Raw genomic sequence first — 18247 nt, forward strand, 5'->3', positions numbered from 1 at the left:
GGGTCGGTGGTGCATGAGCGCGGCCGCGGGACACACTGCCTTCGGCCCATGCCAGTCCTGTGCTGGAGCTGGGTGGGACACGGTCTAGGGTGGTTTTCCCAAGGGAATTGCTCCCCACACTGGGGCTGGGACAGGGGAGACTCTCCATGTGGAGGAAAGGAGGCGTTCGGGAAAGGGCAGGAGGCTCCTCAACCGGACCCCACCAGCTCCCGTGGGGATCGTCTCGGCTGGGGGGACTCAGGGCACTTCCAGAACGGTCGGACCATGGAGAGCTCTGGGCTCCGTCCGTGCCTGCCGGACGGGGGGCTGCGGGCCCGCCGGTGCGATCCACCTGGGCACTAATTAACAGCCGTATCTGCAGTCAATCAAAGACCAACTCACTCTCAATGAGTTTTTATTCCCCTCGGACGCTGTCCCTCCGCACCGGGCGCTTCCTCGGCCTCATTCCCCTTTTCCCATCCCGTCCGGGCACCTCGGGTGGCGTTTTCCTGCGCTCCCACGCCGCTCATTAGCGACGGCGGTGATTAATTACAGCGATAGCAGTGACGGCAGCGCTGGCACAGGCAGCAGCACCGGGGCCGGGGGTGACGGCGCAGCTGCGGACAGCGCGGTCCGAGGCGCTCCCGGGCCCGGGACCCCCGGGACAACTGAGGGGCCAGGGCCGTTACCGGCACCGGTGCGGGACCGGGCCCGCGCGCCTGCGTGCCGCCCGCGTGCCCCGGGCACGCGCGCACAGACACACACGCGCGCACCCGCCCGCGCGCTCCCGGTGCCGCCCGGTGCCCGGGGGCGCGCGGCGCACGCGCGGTGCGGCGCGCGGGGATCCCGGCCCCTCGTGCGCGTGACGTCGCCGCGTCTCGCGCCGCTCCGGGCCGGCGGCGGCCCCGGTGAGTCGGGGTGGGGGGGGCACAGGGGGGGCACCGGGGAGCGGAGGATCGGCCCCGCCCGGGCACCCTGTGTGTCACCCCGGCCGGCAGGTGACAGCGGCGGGGCTGCGCGGCGGGCGGTGCGCGGCACCCGGCACCGGCGGGAGGTGCGGGCTTCGCGGGCAGGGCTCGGGGCTCGGTGGGTGGCGGAGCGGCGGGGCACGCTCGGTGCGCAGTGCGGGGCGTACGCGGGTGCACAGAGCCGTGCTCGGTGCTCCGTACTGGGTGCTCAGAACGGTGCAGGGTGCCCCGTGCAGGATGCTCGGTGCTGGGTACGCGGAGCGGAGCTCGATGCTCCGAGCAGTGCAGGGTGCTCAGTGCGGGATGCTCAGAGTGGTGCGGGGTGTTCGGTGCTGAGTTCACGGACGGGTGCTCGGTGCTGGGTACACAGAGGAGTGCCCGGTGCAGGGTGTTCCATGCTGGGTTCACAGGGTGGTGCTGGGTGCTGGGAGCAGGATGCTCAGTGCTGGGTTCACAGGGTGGTGCTGGGTGCAGGGTACGCTCTGTGCAGTGCAGGATATGCTGAGGGTGCTGCAGTGTTCTCGGTGCACGGTGCAGATATGTGGCAGGTGGCACAGGATGCTCAGCACAGGGTGCTCCTTGTGCCTTTCTCCCCTCATTCCTGCTATTGGGCACCCACTCCCCATGCCCCTGCTCCCCTGGCACCCCTCTGGCAGCCCAGCACCAGGCTATGCCCCACATAACCCAAGCATCACTGTACAGGAGGGCACCCACAGGCAGTGACTGTCTGTCCATCCAGGTGTCCAGAGATGAACTGGGGTCAGCACTGCCGTCCCCTGCCAGGGTGAGTGTGGTGGCCTGTACTGCATTCACCTGGACAGGTGAGTGTCGAGGGGAACCTGCACCTTCGGGTCTTGGTTAGCATCAACCTCTGCTGCTGGCACGGGAGGTGTTTGCAGTGCTGAGGCCAGGGTGGCTGTGGGGTGCAGATCCGTTGGCAAAAGGGTTGCAGGTGGGTGCCCGAGCGGCTGCGTTGGCACCTTGCAGCCCACCCAAAACACTGACATTGTCCTTGGCTGCGTCCTTGGCAGGGATGTGACATCCACGCTGTGTCCATAGCAAGCTCAAGTTCCTCGGGACTCATGGCTGGAGTTACCATCCCAACACTGTTGACAGTGTGTCCCAGGGTGGGCAGCATGAGCTGGGCCAATGTCCTCCACGGGCAGGGGGTGGTTTGCATCACACAGACCTTTGCTCTGTCCTTTGCTGTGTTTGTTTGCACTCTCAGGCTGTGTCCAAAAAACATCTCACAACTAGAAACCCCTTAACTTTCCTCCCTTTGCCAGTCAGAGCCACCCTGCCAGCTGCATGAGCGCACTGTGGGGTGGCGAGTCCCTGCTCGGCACAGCGGTGCTGCTCCCTCCTGCTTGGGCACTGAGCACGGGTGAGCGCAGATCTCAGAATGATTGGTGCTAACAGGTTTCCAAATTTGCCGTTGCTTTTCTGGGAGCGGTGCAGCGTGCTCGTGGGGAGCTGTCAAGTGCCAACGCAGGTTCCTGCGAGCGGGGTTTGCCATCCTGTGCCTGGTGGCAGCTGGTGCTGCGTGAGGCGCGGCAGGAGCAGCCGTGCTGTGGTTCCCACAGGGAGCTGAGGGTCTGTGGGGGGCTCACACAGTGGGGGGCAGCAGCTGAGCTGGGGACCATGTGGGTCCTTCCCAGCATTGCTCTGCATTGGGGGGCATCACTGTGGGGGATAAGTGCAAGTTGTGCCCTCCATGCTGGTGAGATGTGCCAGGCCAGGGGGTGGGAGCTGCCATGGGGTCTCCGCAGGACAGAGATGGACTCACCAGGACAGGCAGGCTCAGGCCACTGCCATCCTCTGCCTGTAGGTTTTACAAACTGTATTAGTAATTTCTGTCACTATTTTAAGGAGATTTTTCCAGAGGCAGTTTGCATTACGGATACGCTGAGCCTTCAGGGATGTGTGGGATGGCAGGAGCGCTGTTAAAATGCAGGGACTGTCAAGAAGATTTTTGGAGAGAGAAAACAAACCCCAGCAGGTGGTTTTATTTGGCACCCTACAGATGTGCCTTCTGATGAATTTGTGATGCCTTGAGGAACCTCAGCCTCGTGCCTCGGCCAGGCCTGTTCCCCTTTGGAGTCTGCAGGCAGTGAGCGTGCGGAACACGGGAGAAGCTTGCCATGGTGTTGTCAGCCTGCTTTGGTTCACAACGTTGTTCAAACCTCTAGTTCTGCGGTTCTAAACCCCTGTCTGCCTCCAGTTCTGCAGCAATTCTCTCAAAGAAATCCTGTCTCAAGGCGAACAATGCTTTTTTTCCCTCTTTTCGTCTCCAGTCCGTCCTGTGCTGGCCTCACGGTGCAGGCAGGAGGGTGTGCTGGGGCTGGCCCTGCTGAGGAGCCTTTTGTCCCCTCACAGGGACAGCAAACAAGAACAGCAGCAGGGGATTGCTCAACCCGCAGTGCTCGGAAGTGAAGCAAGTGGCTGGTTCCCATCGCGCATTCCCAGGCCAGTGACCCCAAACTGAGACCGGGGACTCCACAGGTGGTTGCAGCATCCAGATGCTTCTCCATGGACAAGTGGCCGTGGGTTTTCTAGCTCCGGAGCCGCTGCAGCCCGCAGGCTGCTCTGGTGGGGCAGGGGAAGCAGCCGGGGTTTTTCCCGTGCTCCTGTTCCTGCTCGGTGCTGGGATGGATCCTGCGGTGCGAGCGGCTGTTCCTGGCAGTGGCTGAGCTGCAAGGGGGGTGGGAGAGCAGCCGGCACCCCTGGCAGCTGTGCTCACAGCTGGCTGCGGGCCAGCGGGGCCAGGTGGCATCCAAGGGAAGGGCACTGAGCAGGGGAAGGGCAGCGAGCACAAGGCCTTGGTGGTCCAGCATTTGCAGATGCAAGTGGCAGCAGAGGACCAGGGCTCGCAGCTGGGCTCCTGCAGACAGGAAGGCACTCGGATGTGCCGTGCAGGGTGGTTTGGCTGACGGTCAGCAGCCACGCAGTCTCGGAAGGACCCGGTTCTGTTTCTTCCTTCCATGGTTTCACAAGGGCTTCTCCCATGCTGGGGCTTGGTGAGGTTCATTTCCTGTCCTTGCTGGGGCTATGCCAGCATGTGGGCTTGGGGTGCTGGTGCTTCCCAAAGTTTCTGGCTTTGTGGAAATGCCAAATGCTTGCCCTTATGGCATCCATTGTGCCAGGGCCATCTAGGCCACAGTGGAGATCCTGAGGCTGGTCCATGCCCAGGGTTCCTGAGGCCTTGAGCTGCAGGAAATGGGACAAGGATGAGCAGAGGGGCTGACACTGATGAGCTGCAGCAGTGTCCTGTCTCCCTTCACTGCCTGTGGTGAGCAGCGCCCGTCTGTCCACCCTGCCCTCCCCTCAGGCAGTGCTTCCAGTCCTGGGGCTGCTGCTGCTGCTGCTGCATGGGGAAATAAAACACTTTGATTTTGTTTCTTAAGCAAATTTGAGGTTTTGGGGTTTCTCTTGCAGAAACAACTTTTTATTTGCAAATCCTGATCCTTGTGTGTGCAAGAATAGAGCTTGTTGAGACTTAGGGTTTGGCCTGTGGATTAGGAAAATATTTTTTGAAGATACTTGCTGTTTTTTCTAGTAGTTCCTCTGACTTCTCTTTCTCCCTATTGTATAGCGGGCTCTGACCACCCACATTCCCACAGGGAATCTTTGTGCAGTTTTGAGAGGGAAGAGTTGTGTTTGCATTGGGCATGGTGAGTGAACATGGGGCTGCAACCTCCAGTTCCCTTTGCCCTGTGCCTCTCTCCTTTGGGTATCCCCGGGTCATACCCTGGGCTTGGGGTGGGAGTTGGAGGGACCTGGTCAGAGGCATGAGGAGGGCTCATAGAATCATCACAGAGTTATGGAATGGTTTGGGTTGGAAGCGACCTTGAAGATCTTCTAGTTCCAACCCTCTGCCATGGCCAGGGACACCTTCCACTAGACCAGGTTGCTCAGAGCTCCATCCACCCTAGCCTTGAACACTTCCAGGGCTGGGGCATCCACAACTTCTGTGGGCAAGAGGAACAGGAGGACAACTCCGTGTCTCCCAAGAGCACCCTCATCCAGCTCTGAGCGGGGAGCAGGACAGTGGGCTCCTGGTCAGGGCACAAGGGGAGCCAGAGAGGGAGCGTCTCTTTGTCACAGTCCCAGCAGTGACACCTGCGCTGGCTTTGCCTTTGTCCCCCTGAGGCAGCAACTGCAGAGTAATTAAGGAAAGGTGAAGCTCTGTGGGTTGATTAAAAGTCAGGAGCTCCCTCCAAAGCACAGAGCTCGTGTCCTCTTTCAGCACAGGCACTTCCGATGTGGAGACGGAGCTGATTGGTGGCTCCATCGTCGCTGGGGGGTCACAGACACCCCTCCTGCTCCAGTCCCCATCCCTCACAGCCCGTGACATGGAGTAGGGGGCTCTCCCTTCCCCTCCTGTTCCCCCTCACTCGGCTTGGTCCTTCCAGCAGCAGCTGGAACCTCCCCATCCTGCTCCTTGAGGCAAGGGGGGACGTGTCGAGCCCCTTCTCCCCAGCTTTACTGGAGCCTTGCTGGGGCATGGGGGGCATGGAGCCAGGTGCTGGGTAGTGCCTCCATGCCCAACTCCTGCCAGCAGCTTTCACTTTGGGCGTTTCATAATTAATCAGCCACTTTGGGCCGAGGGCCGCTGCCGTACGGGGTTGGCAGGGTGGATGCTGCGGTTTCCATCGCCGGACCATAAAATGCCATCACTGTGCTTGGAACGAGGGGCAGGCAGAGGAAAGATCCTGTAAATTGGTGGGATTTTTATTGTTTGAGGAACACTGTAGCATTGAGCAGGATAATAAAATGTTTTGCTAATCATAACAGCCTTGAGGCGATAAACCAGCCGTCCGTTTGTGCTGTGAAATGTCTGTGGATTCTTTGCTGATGTGATTTAGAGCCTGTTGGAGCCAGCTGGTGCACTGTGCTGTATCCCTGGCCAGGCTCTCCGGGATAGAGTGCTGGGGTGCTCAGCTGGAATGCGTGGTGTGGCTCAGGGCTCTCACCTCTCAGGCTTTTTCAGGTGAGAAAGCTGGTATTTGAAACTGGCACACACTGCCTTAATCCTCGGAGCATCAGATTCTGCTGGTTTATTTTTCCAGGTATCCAGCAGTGAGAATAAATTCCCCCTTCTCCCCCGAGCCAGTTGGGTGCTAAGATGCAGATGGAGCACCCTCCATGTGATTTGGGTGCTTGAACACTTATTCTTGCAGACTTTTGACTGTTTCTTACATTTTTATTTGGGATTTCTTTGAATTTTACAGTTTTTGTTGGCGGTGCAAATGCAAACCACAGTGCTGTTAGTGCTATTTGGGGATTTTCCAAGGGACACAGAACACTGAAGTGCTCTAAGCGCCCAGGGTTTTTACTGGGATTGGCCTCTGGTTCTGGTGGATGTTCTGGGTTCATGACCTGCAGTGCAGTTTCAGCTTTAGTCACCAAACCTGTCCTGCTGTTGGTGGTGCTACTTTCTCTACGTGGTGGCTGAAAGCAGCTCCTTTTGTTGTTGTGGGGGTGTTTTTTGAGTGCTGCAGCTTAATTTTATGCACATCAAAGTGGCTCTGAGGCTCAAGCTGTGGCTCACCTGCAGCAGAGGTGGGTGCAGAGCCCCTGTTCCACTGCTGCAGCATCAAGCGGGGTGGGCAGGTTGGCCCCTGCTTGCTCCAGATGGCTGTCCCGTGGGATCAGTCCAGATCCATGCCGTGCTAGGGTGGATGAGCACGAGTTGGAGGTTGTGCAATGGGGCTGACGCTGCACTCAGCGACCGCAGCCGCCCCCGCGGTGCCTCCGTGGGCGCCCGGCAGGGATCAGGGCTGCCCCGAGCTCGCTGTGTCCTGGGGCTGCTCGTCAGTGTGGGTGAATGCTTTGAAATTTGTTGGTCAGCTTTTGTTTGGGCTGCTTGGAAACTGAGATGGAGAGAGACCCCGTGTGTCTCTGTGCCAGCAGTGCCAGCAGCCTGTCCCTTCCTGCTCCACGCCCTCAGCCCCCAACAGCTCTTCCCAGCTTTTGCCTCCTGGAGGCTTGACCGCTCTGCTGTTTACTGCTGTCTACTCCAAGCAGGATGGGAGTATCCCTGTTCTGCTAAGGGAGGTACTTGGGAGTCATCAGGTGTTTTGGAAAGCGCCTTAGGAGTTGCCACTGGGAAGGACCAGGAGGAAAAGGGCTGCTGTCACAGCCACCACTGGCAGTGATAGGGTTGGGCTTGAGCTCAGGTTGTCATGAAGCAGTTGTCCTCAGGCAAGCTGTGTTTATTTTTGTAAATGAACTGTAGACTATTAATTAAGTAATTAAATATTGCTGATTTGTAAAGATGCGAGTTGGATATATTAGGACATTTGTTGCTGACCACAGTTCCTGCTGCTGTTCCGCCACAAAGGCGTCTGCAGTTCCTCATCCTTTTATTAAGCACCAACAAATTGAGCTCAAATTTTCCAGGCCACACCTACGTCTTTCTGGGGAAGCTGCAGTTAGTGACAATCATTTCTGGGAATGTTTTAAAGAAAAATGCAGCTTCTGATCATATGGAGCTTCTCATAGACACTGTTTCTGGTGTTGTTTGTAACACTTCAAAAAATGGGGCCGATGTTGTTTCATCACTGCAGGTGGTGCTGGGCCCAGCGATGCTGGCGCACGGGGCTGTTCCCGGCTCTGCCAGTGGTTTACCCGTTCCCACCGCAGGTGCTGGGTCATGGGGCTGTGGTTGCTCAGAGCTTGGTGCCGGAGCCCGGCCGGCAGTGACACCCTGTAAAGTGTCAGGAAGGAAGTCAGCAAGCGAGTGCGTGTCCGTGTGCCTGTGTGTGCCTGTGCACGGGCAGGAGCTGGAGCTGTTTCCGGAGCGGGGTGGCTCAGGGCGGGCTGTTAAACTGCTGCTGTTCCCTGATCCAGAGCATTTGTGGCACTGCAGAAGTGCATCCAGGGATACAGCTGCTGCTCTGTGGGCATGCAGCCTTGTCCAGAGCTGAAATCCCACGGTCCGTGGAGGCCAGGACAGAGTTGAGCAGGAAGCCTGGCAGGGAAGAAGGGCAGCATGTGCACTGCGGATGAGGCCTCCCAAAGTTCATGCTGGGTGGAGTTTCCCTCTGGTTTCTCTTTAGTGTTGAAGCAGAGGGGCCAGTGACACTCGATGGCAGGAGAGGAGGAGACTTGGGTGTCTGGAATAGCAATTAGTGTCTGTCCTTGAAATGTTCTCAAAAACATCCTCCAAGGCTGGGACACTGTCATGTAGCTGACTGGGAAGGGCCAAGTGGCAGCAGCCCTATGACAAGCCAGCGTCCTGTGCACCCTCTGTGATCCTTGAAGCAGAGTGACACTCCCCCCGTCCCGCCGTGTCCCGGCCCCTCGGGGTGCTCTGCTGCAGCGCAGTGTCCTGGGCTGTCCCTGGGATGTGCCTGCGGGATGGCTCCAGCCAAGGCTCTGCAGGCAGCTGACAGGCTCCCCAGGGAGAGGGCAATCCCTTTGGTGCAGGTGCCATGTCCTTGTGGGAAACCTGGTGTCCAGGGGTTTGGTTCCCTACCTGGAGGGATTCATGTGCTCTGAGGGGCTGGTGCTGCCCCCTTGGGGGGGCGGTGAGGCTGGAGAGAGCTTTGTTCCTTGGGCTGTTCCTGGCAGCATGGGCAGCTCCTAGTGCCAAGGCTTTGCTGGGACCACCTTTCCCTGGGAGGGATGGGAGGGAGGTTGCGAGCAGGAGTGGAAGGTGCCAAGGAGGAGAGCAGATGTGTGCAATAAATAAATCAACATTATGGCTTCTCTTCCCTATCAGGTTTTCTGGAGGTTCTAGCATGAAGCTCGGCTAGCAGCAAAATGACCTTATGGGGGCAAGGTAAGCACACATGGGTTGTTGGTTCCCTTGGGATGCTGGGTGGATGTTTCACATCTGTGCACACCAGCACTGGTGCCCTATTAATACTGTGTTGCCTTCACAAGCTGACAGGAAGTGGTGTAAGCCTTGTTCATGCTAATGGTCCATCAGCATGTGAATAGGGAAGGCTCTGTGCCTCTAGGACCTCTTGTCACTCCTCTGTCACTTCCCTGCTGGTTCCCATCCTCCCCCATGTTGTGGGTGCCAGCCTTGCTCTGATGTTGGTCAGTGATGGGGTCCCTGGCTGTGGGTCACAGCCCCTCCCTGTCCTGTGGTGTCAGAGCTGCACTCAGGGGCTTCAGCCTCGTGTTGGCTGCTGGCACATTGGTTTCTGCTCCAGTGCCTGCCATGATGTGCCAGAGAAGCCCCTGAGAGCTCCCTAATTCCTGCTGGAGTGGGAAGCTCTCAGAGCCATCTTGGGCATCTGAATGACTGTTGTCTCTGGAAGGGTTGTCTTTGATCAGACAGCTATGCGCCTAATTATGCCATGATTCCACCACAGTGTCTGCTCTGGAGGAAATGACCCATCCCTCTTCCCTCACAGACTAATGAGCCCCATACATTTTAGGAAATTCTTAGCAGAGATCTGCACAAAGAGTTGAGAACCAGCTGGGCTGTTTGCGGTTGCTCCCAGCCCACTGCCAGACACGCTCGTGGGTATTGTTCAGCCTGCCTGGCACACCAGGGTGATTCCACTGGAGAAGTTTGTTCCATTCCAGCCCTCCCAGGGCCTGTGGCTGCCATGCAGGAGCAGAGGCAGAGTCCCAGAGTACAACAGTGGTGAGAAGCCATGCTCCTGTGGGCAGCTTCCTTTCCTACTGCTTCAGATTGAGAGCTTCCCCACACTGGTGGTGTTGGGTGGGAGTGGTGGGGGCTGTGTCCCTGCCCACCAGACAGGCAGGACAGTCCCCAGGGACACAGAATCATTTAGGTTGCAAAAGACCTTCAGGATCATTAAGTCCAACATGTAACCCATCACCACTTTGTCAACCAGACCAGAGCACTGAGTGCCACGTCCAGTCGTTCCTTGAATACGTGCAGCGATGGGGACTCCACCCTGAGCAGCCCATTCCAGTGCTTGACCACCCTTTCCATAATGAAATTTCTCCTCCTGTCCAACCTGAACCTCCCCTGGCACAGCTTGAGGCCACGTCCTGCTTGTGGTGCTGGTACTGCAGCCCCGAGCACTCAACATGAGCACATGAGCAAGTCCCTTTTTTTCCTTCTGCGGCTCAGATGAAGCTGCTGGAGCATCTCGGTGGGAACTGCTCCCTGTCAGCTGTTTTTTGGGAGAACAGAGTACTTCTGTGCTCCAGTCTCCTTTCACACTGCAGCCTTTCCTGCTAATTAGCCTGTCTTGGTCTGCATCACCCTAATTATTCCGGTTGGCCCTAAATCCTGCAGTCTACTGCCATCCTTTGAAATGGGTCTTGTGGCATTTGCAATTATTTTGGGGTGAACATTTGAATATATTTACATGACTGAAACAGATTAAGATAGCAGGAAGGAGCAACACTTTGTCTTGTTAATGGCTCTGACTCTGCTTGGTGCTGCAAAAATACCAGAGCTGTTGGGTATCCCTCTGATCTACATCCCAAGAAAGCCACATACTCTTGACTTTTATCTGAGACCTGGGGATGCAGTTGAGACTGTTTAACCTGGATATGTCACTGAGCAGCTGGCCAAGATGGACTGGGGAGTAAAGAGCCACAAAAATAGCTTTGGTGGTGATGTTACTGTGCTGCTGGGCTGGGGAAATGTGTCCCTGTGCTGGAGAAGGACATCCCTGGGCTGGCGTAGGGGCTCTGCCCAGGCAGAAGTGGATAAAAACTGAGTGGGCGGATGGGAACAGTGGAGTGGGATGTCAGGGGCTGGAAGTGGGGAGCAGAGCAAGTCCCCGAGTGCTTGGAAGGGAGGGCAGGGGCAAGGAGGCTGCCAGGCTCTGAGCTCTCTCCCGCCTGCTCCCTGCTCTGCACAGGCCGCTGCGCAATGTGCTCCTCTGGGGAGAGAGTCGACTCCCCAAAGAGAGAAATGCTTTTCTGGAGCAGTTCTTTGGCCTGTCAGCAAAACAGAATGCACGGACGGCCCGTTCCTTCCACTCCATTCAGCTCCCGCCCCAGCCACATAATCACAAAGAACTGGAAATCCCGGGGTGAGCCCAGGGGAGGATTGCAAAACCTGCACTCGCAACTGGGGCGGATGGGGGGAGGGAGTGGGAAGCGGTGCCAGCCTTCCCGGGAGTCCCTCTGGGCATGCAGCAGAGCTGGGCAGCAGAGCTGGGCACTCGCAGAGGCTGCAGCCTTCCTGCTGGATGTCCTACCGAGCCCTGGAAAACTCAAAGAATCTTCGTGCCAGATGAAGTTTCAAGGATTTCTCCGTCAGGTCAGTCTCTTGAGGCAGGGCAGGGTGTTGAACACTATGTGAGGCTGTTCACTGTCAGATGGTTGAGTTTCTCAGTGTTTCATTCTAACGGCTTCTCCTGACTCAGGCACTTAAAATTTGCATGAGAGGCGTTTGTTTTTCTCTTATTTCAGTTTCCCCCTCCCTTTTGACCGCAGGGTTAAACTAAAGAAATTGTAGGAAGGAGGCAGGTGGCTGAGATGTGAGCAGTGGTGGAGTGCTGACTCGGATTTGGGAGGAATAACTTCAGGGAGGGTTTGGGCTTCATCTGGGATGGGACAGGCTCTCTGTGAAGCTTTTCTTTAAGGACTCAGTGGGTATACATGGCCCCTCCCCTCCAAAACATTCCTGGAGCTTTGCTCCAGCTGTAAACCTGTGTTTCTGGGAACACAAACAGTACAGAAATTGTCTCTTTGGGTGTGCACTGACACAGACTTTAATTACCTGCCAGGTGGAAGGCACGGAGCCTGGGAGTTGCTGATAAGTGAAGGAGGTGATGAAATCCTGGATGGTGTCAGCATCCCGCTGGAGCCAGGCTGGATGCTTGACTGGAGTGTGGGTCCTGTTCCTCTGACCATGCCGTTTCTCTTGCAGATGCCCGTGGGGTTGGACACTCGCTAGCTGAGAGCTGAAGTCCCCAGCCTGTGCCCAGGAGAGCAGGATGCGGGTCACCATGCGGAGGGTGCTGCTGGTGCTGGGCTCGGTGGCCGCCCTGATGGTGACTCTGCACCTCGCCCATCAGGTTCTGGAGTGCCAGCAGGTCCTGAGCGAGAGGAGGCACAGGCTGATGAGACCCGAGAACGAGGAGCTGGTCATGATGGACGCCAACCACGTCGAGTACCGTTACAGCAAGGACATGCCCCTGATCTTCATCGGGGGGGTCCCACGCAGCGGCACCACGCTCATGAGGGCCATGCTGGACGCCCACCCCGAGGTGCGCTGCGGGGAGGAGACCCGCATCATCCCCCGTGTGCTGGCCATGCGCCAGGCCTGGTCCAAGTCCGGGAGGGAGAAGATGCGCCTGGACGAGGCGGGGGTGACGGACCAAGTCCTGGATGCCGCCATGCAGGCCTTCATCCTGGAAGTGATTGCCAAGCACGGCGAGCCCGCCAGGTACTTGTGCAACAAGGACCCCTTCACGCTCAAGTCCTCTGTGTACCTGTCCAGGCTGTTCCCCAATTCCAAATTCCTCCTGATGGTGCGGGACGGCCGTGCCTCAGTGCACTCCATGATCACGCGGAAAGTGACCATCGCGGGCTTCGACCTGAACAGCTACCGGGACTGCCTGACCAAGTGGAACAAAGCCATCGAGGTGATGTACTCCCAGTGCCTGGAGGTCGGCCGGGCCCGCTGCCTGCCCGTCTACTACGAGCAGCTGGTGCTGCACCCCGAGCAATCCATGCACAACATCATGAAGTTCCTGGACATCTCCTGGAGCGACACGGTGCTGCACCATGAGGAGCTCATCGGGAAGCCCGGCGGGGTGTCACTTTCCAAGTGAGTCTCAGCTCCTTCCTCAGCTTTTCAAGGAGCATTTTCATGATGTGAATCAGGTTAAGACTAAAACTGGGGGCAAAGTTGTGTTACTGGTGTTTGTGTGTGATTTTTGGGGGCAGAAGGGGCAACAAATCAGTCGTACTGCAATAGGGTTTGTGTTTCTGAGTAAGAGATGGCTTTAATGCGCCCAATCTGTTGTACTACACAGAGCAGCTTGTCAAGCAAGGATTTCAGGAGCAGGTGACTGTTTAATCTCTCTTGACACTGCAGAAATTATTTCAGTCTCTAATTTGCAAAGAACTGCTTGCTCTGAAACGTGAGCTCTTTAATGCCTCTTTCTCTACCCGTCCTCAGATGCCTCCTCAGTGCAATTAGTTGTGCTGCTAGTGATGATGAGCAGCAGTTCTTGCCAGGTCTGGGGCTGGTATTGCAGAATCAAAGCAATCCCTGCTCCGTGGAGGCACACCCAGCACTCCCTCCTGGTCTCTCCGTATGCCGGGGGTGTTTACCTTCTCCCACTTTCTTTTCCTCTTTTAATGCTTTTTCTTTTCTAAGTGCAAGGCTTAAGTCAGGCTTAGCAAAATGTAATCAGCCATGTAAGGGAATTATCCAAGTCTCCGTATCAATTGCTGGTGCCCCGGTGGTGAGGGCAGCGGGAGCCAGGGGGATGTGCAGCTGCTCCGGTGCTCTGGGATGCCGTGGGTGTGCAGCCGGCTCTGCTTCCCTGTATGCTCTGCGGAAATTTTGCCCAGGTTCCTTAAACAGATAAGATTTTGGATTTTCATAGAGGCCCTGTGGTGCATCTGTGCTGCAGCCCACACGTCTTACATTGTTTTCCTGTAGTAAGGAGAGGTGTCCTGGTAACACCCCGACCCTGGTGCAGGATCAATTTCCCCTCTAGGACTAGAGGAAACACCTCAAGTTGTGCTGGGGGAGGTTTAGATTGGATCTTTGTGAAAATTTCTTCATGAACAGAGTGGTCCAGGCGTTGGAGCAGGTTGCCCAGGGCAGTGGTGGAGTCACCATTGCTGGAAGCATTCAAAGACATGTGGATGTGGGGCATGGTTAGCGGTGGCCTTGGCAGTGATGGTGGAACAGTTGGAACTGATGATCTTAGAGGGCTTTTCCAGTCTTAATGATTTCATGATTCTATACAGGGGGATCCCACCTCTGGAGCTGTGCAACGCTCTGCCAGGGTGTGCTCCCCCAGAGCAGGTCTGTGAGGGGACAGGGTTGCCCTGGGACTGCCCCTCTCTGCCCCAGGTGTGCCTGGCAGGTGATGAGTGTTTGTGTTCAGGGATTGGAGGTGACATGTTGGGGCTGTTCAGCCTGGAGAGGAGAAGGTTGTGTGGAGACCTCATAGCACCTTCCAGGATCTGGAGGGAAGCCAGAGAGGGACTGTTCATCAGGAACTGTAGTGACAGGACAAGGGCGAATGGCTTCAAACTGAAATGGGGGAAATTTAAGTCAGATATATGGAAGAAATTTTTCCCTGTGAGGGTGGTGAGGCCCTGGCACATGGTGGCCAGAGAAACTTTGGCTGCCCCATCCCTGGAAGTGTTCCAGGCCAGGTTGGACAGGGCTTGGAGCAACCTGGTCTAGCGGAAGGTGTCCCTGCCCATGGTAGAGGGTGGGATAGGATGAACTTTAAGGTCCCTTGCTACCCAAACCAGTCTGTGATTCGATGTTGAGGTGGCAGTGAGCCTGGCTGAGGCTGTTCTGTGTGAACCCAGCACTTGAGTGAAATCCAACTTTAGTGTCTTTTGTTTGGTTTTTTTTTTCTTTTTTTTCCCCAGGATAGAAAGATCCACAGACCAGGTGATCAAGCCGGTGAACATGGAGGCGTTATCTAAATGGATTGGGCACATCCCGGGGGATGTGCTGCAGGACATGGCCCACATCGCCCCGATGCTCGCCAGGCTGGGCTACGACCCCTACGCCAACCCCCCCAACTACGGCCATCCCGACCCCCTGGTTGTCAACAACACGCACAGGGTGAGTGTCACTGCCATGGGGAGCAGAGCCGGGGGCTCACAGAGCCCTCTGGAGCAGAGGAGGCTGCTGAGCCAGGTCAGGAAAGAGCAGGGGGGAAACAGACATAGAATCCCAGAATCACTGAGGCTGGAAAAGACCTCCAAGATCATCGAGTCCAACCTGTGCCTGATCCCCACCTTGTCACCCAGCCCAAAGCACTTGAGTGCCACATGGACACCTCCAGGGATGGGGACTCCACCACTTCTCTGGGCAGCTCCTTTTAATGCCTGACAACCTTTTCTGTGAAAACATTCCTCCTTATGTCCAGCCTGAACCTCTCCTGGCACAGCTTGAGGCCATTTCCTCTTGTCCTGTCCCTTGTTCCCTGGGAGCAGAGCCTGACGCCCACCCCTGCTGGCTCTCCCCTCCTGTCAGGGACTTGCAGAGAGTGAGAAGGTTACCCCTGATCCTCCTTTTCTCCAGGCTGAACCCCCCCAGCTCCCTCAGCCGCTCCTGATGCTCCATACTCTTTCCCAGCTCCATTCCCTTCTCTGGGCATGCTCCAGCACCTCATTGTCTGTCTTGGAGTGAGGGGTCCAGACCAGGACACAAGATCTGAGGTGCAGTTTTCTCCCTGGGGAGGCTGGGAATGGCTGACAGTTCCCCGAGGTGGTTCCAGCCCAGCTGTGTGTTCCAGATGGAGCCTGGCGGGGCTCACACCGACGGTGCTGCCGATGGTTTTGTGGTGGTGTTTGTTTGTGGTGCTGTGGCAGATCCTGACTTGTCCCTGCCTGACCCAGCCCCACTCCTGAACCCCAGCGTGGGCATTCCTGGTGTGTGCTGATGATTTCTTTGGGCACTGTACCCTGGCTGGGACCTGGGACAACATTCCAGCTGTGCTGTGTCTGTGTGTAGCTCCACAGCCGCTCCCATGCTCCCACCAGGAACACACGTGGAGGCTTGGAATGCCTTTGGGCAAAACCAACAGATTTTTTCCTTTTTTTTTGAATATTGACTCATGGCCCTGGAGCAGAACTGGAGGGAAGGAGCTGCAGTCCCAGCCAGCAGTTAGGAAGCAGAAGGAGGTTCCCATATTTGGGGTGGGGCTCTACAGTCCCCTGTTTCTCTGGGACAGTGCCCATGGATGAGGTGTCCTTTGTCATGGTGGTGGGAGCAGGGTGGGACCAGTCCCCAGGGTGCTGTAGGCAGGCAGGGAAGTAGCAGCACTGACTGGGAGCAGGGAAGAGCTTTCCTGGAACTGCTCTGTGCTCCCAGCACTCTGGTCTCTCACAGCTCCTTAGTGCCTGCTGAGAGCTCCTGGGACACAGGGGGAACTGCCCTGGGCAGGGTCAGGGACACTCTGGGTCTCTGATATGGACCTTTCAGTGTTTTTTGGATGAATTTGGAGAACTGGTATGGTGGTAAAACCAAAACATTGCCCACTCGCAGACTAAGGGGGGAATTGGGAATTGCTTGTGTTGGTTTCCTGCTCCATGTCTTTATAGTCAAAAATGATGAAACCTCCCATTTTTGCCCCAGTATGGCCCCATGATGTAGATCAAACCCCCATCAGGGTGTTCCACCTGGTTCAGGTGTCCTGAGGTGTGGGACACACGGAATGGGGTGGACTGGCTGATGCTCATGGAGCCACTGCCCCAGAAGGGTCACTCCAGGTTCTCTTTCCCACAGGTTTTAAAGGGGGATTATAAAACACCGGCCAATCTGAAAGGTCACCTGCAGGTAAGAGTCTGGTGTGCCCTGGGGGTTGTGTTTTTGGGTTAATCTGGGGTGTCAGGTCCCTGGCTTCCTCCTAGGGGTGTCTGCAGGCTGGAAATGTCCCTGCTCCCTTCCCTCAGGGAATGTCTCTGCTCCCTGTCCTGGGGATTGCAGATGGTGGCTCAGAGCTGACCCTTCTGTTTCTGGGTTATTTCAGGTCACTCAGAACACGTCATCCTCTCACTAAGAAAATTAATGATTTCCAGGTAAGACCCTGTTAATTTTGGGATTTGGGCAAATCTGCCCACGCTGCTCCAGGATTGGCATTTGGTTTGTGTAATTTCTGTGGATTAGCTGGGGCTCCAGGCACGCTCCTGATGCCAAGGATCATTCACAGTTGCCTTAGATCTTCTGAACAATGCTGCTGTCTGGGACCATTTGTCAGGATTTCTCTTCCTGAGCTCTGGGAACAGGCTTAAAGCAGCCAAATGAGAATCAGCCACTTGGGAGGGTCATTGCTGCCTGTCCCCCACAGGCAGCACAGGGACGGGATGTGGAATGTGTGGATGGGCTGAGCTGCTCCCCAGCTGCCTCCAAGGACGTGCCATGGACCTGAGGAAGGGGATAGAAAACAAAGGAAAACATGATGGGAAACAAAGCCGCTGCCTTGGGCCTCTGCTCCAGAGACAACTGTTGACGTGTTGGATGTTTTTCCCTCTCTACCCTCTGCGCTCAAGCATGAAATGTCATTTTTGGTACTAAAACTGACCCTTTGAAATCTAATCCCTATGTAAAAGCAGTCACTTGGGCTAGAAAAAGATCAGAAGCGCTGAGGGAGGATCAGGAATTGTGTGTCCGATGTCCTGGGCTGGGATTTGGTTCCTTGCTGGCTGTGTTTTGTGTCACAGGGACTTTAAACCATCCGTTGGTCACCGCTGTGCTGATGTGTGGGATCCTGCTCCTGAGGGGATCCTGTTCCCGAGGAGATCCTGCCCCCAAGGGGATCCTGCCCTCTGTTCTCCCTGTGTTTCTCTCTTCCAGAACGTTGCAAATGGCCTTTTGTTGCCCAAGAAGGAAGAGTTTGCACTGGCCCGTGGAAATCGGTTCTCCAAGCATATTGCTTGCTCCTACTGTTGCCAAATGACTGCGCTCCAGGAATGTATTTGCATTTATTTGCAAAGGCCAAACATGCTCCACGGCGGGAACGTCCTCGGCCTCTCCCAGCGCTCCGTGGGGAAAGCAGCTGTGGGAATCCAGGCTTGGGGACGGCGGGAGGACGTTCCATGTGTGCCGTGGCCAGAGGACTCGTCACATCTCGTGTCAGTGTCTTGTGATGCCGTTCCCTGTTCCTGGGAACAGCGCTCCCAGCACTGCTGTTCTGTATTCCTGGGGTCAGGAACAGCCACCCTGGTCCTGCTGTTCTGTATTCCTTGGATTGGGAACAGCCACCCTGGGCCTGCTGTTCCCTATTCCCAAGGTGAGGAACAGCCCTCCTGGCCCTGCTGTTCTGTATTCCTGGGCTTGGGAACGGCTATCTTGGCCTCGCTGTTCCCTAATTCCAGGGTTGTGAACAGTCATCCTGGGCCTGCTGTTCCTTATTCCCACGGTTGGGATCAGCCATCCTGGTCCTGCCATTCCCTGTTCCCAGGGTCAGGAACAGCCGCCCTGTCCCTGCTGTTCCCAATTCCCGGGGTCAGGAATAGCCCCCTGGCCCCGCAGAGCCTTTGTGGTGCGCGTGCCCCCCTCCTCACACCCCTTCCCTGACCCTGCAGAGGCTATTGCAGAGTTAATATATGGCCCCCGTCCCCCCCGGTGTCGGACACCATTAAAGTGTTGGTTTGATATTTAATATTTAACGTTTCAATATTTAATATTTAACGGGGCGGGC

The 18247-nt window shown here is 56.5% G+C and overlaps 1 protein-coding gene across 6 annotated transcripts; it reads left to right on the forward strand.

Annotated features, from left to right (window-relative positions):
- Positions 1-824: 824 nt before the first annotated feature.
- On the forward strand, positions 825-18208 carry TPST2 (tyrosylprotein sulfotransferase 2). Of its 6 annotated transcripts, none has more exons than XM_050317961.1 (7): positions 825-887; positions 8674-8733; positions 11767-12669; positions 14466-14664; positions 16333-16383; positions 16577-16625; positions 17401-18208. In XM_050317961.1, exons 3-6 carry the CDS (start codon positions 11834-11836, stop codon positions 16604-16606), a joined length of 1116 nt encoding a protein of 371 aa, XP_050173918.1. In that variant the 5' UTR covers positions 825-887; positions 8674-8733; positions 11767-11833; the 3' UTR covers positions 16607-16625; positions 17401-18208. The 6 variants fall into 6 exon arrangements, with proteins under 6 accessions (XP_050173918.1, XP_050173921.1, XP_050173922.1 ...); XM_050317964.1 differs by lacking the exon at positions 825-887 and adding an exon at positions 1822-2540 and having other exon boundaries at positions 17268-18208; XM_050317965.1 differs by lacking the exons at positions 825-887; positions 17401-18208 and adding exons at positions 1822-2540; positions 16895-17261.
- Positions 18209-18247: the final 39 nt, after the last annotated feature.

The sequence above is a fragment of the Myiozetetes cayanensis genome, unplaced genomic scaffold (genome assembly GCF_022539395.1).
Source record: "Myiozetetes cayanensis isolate MyiCay16 unplaced genomic scaffold, myiCay2020 scf21, whole genome shotgun sequence".
NCBI classification, from domain to species: domain Eukaryota; kingdom Metazoa; phylum Chordata; class Aves; order Passeriformes; family Tyrannidae; genus Myiozetetes; species Myiozetetes cayanensis.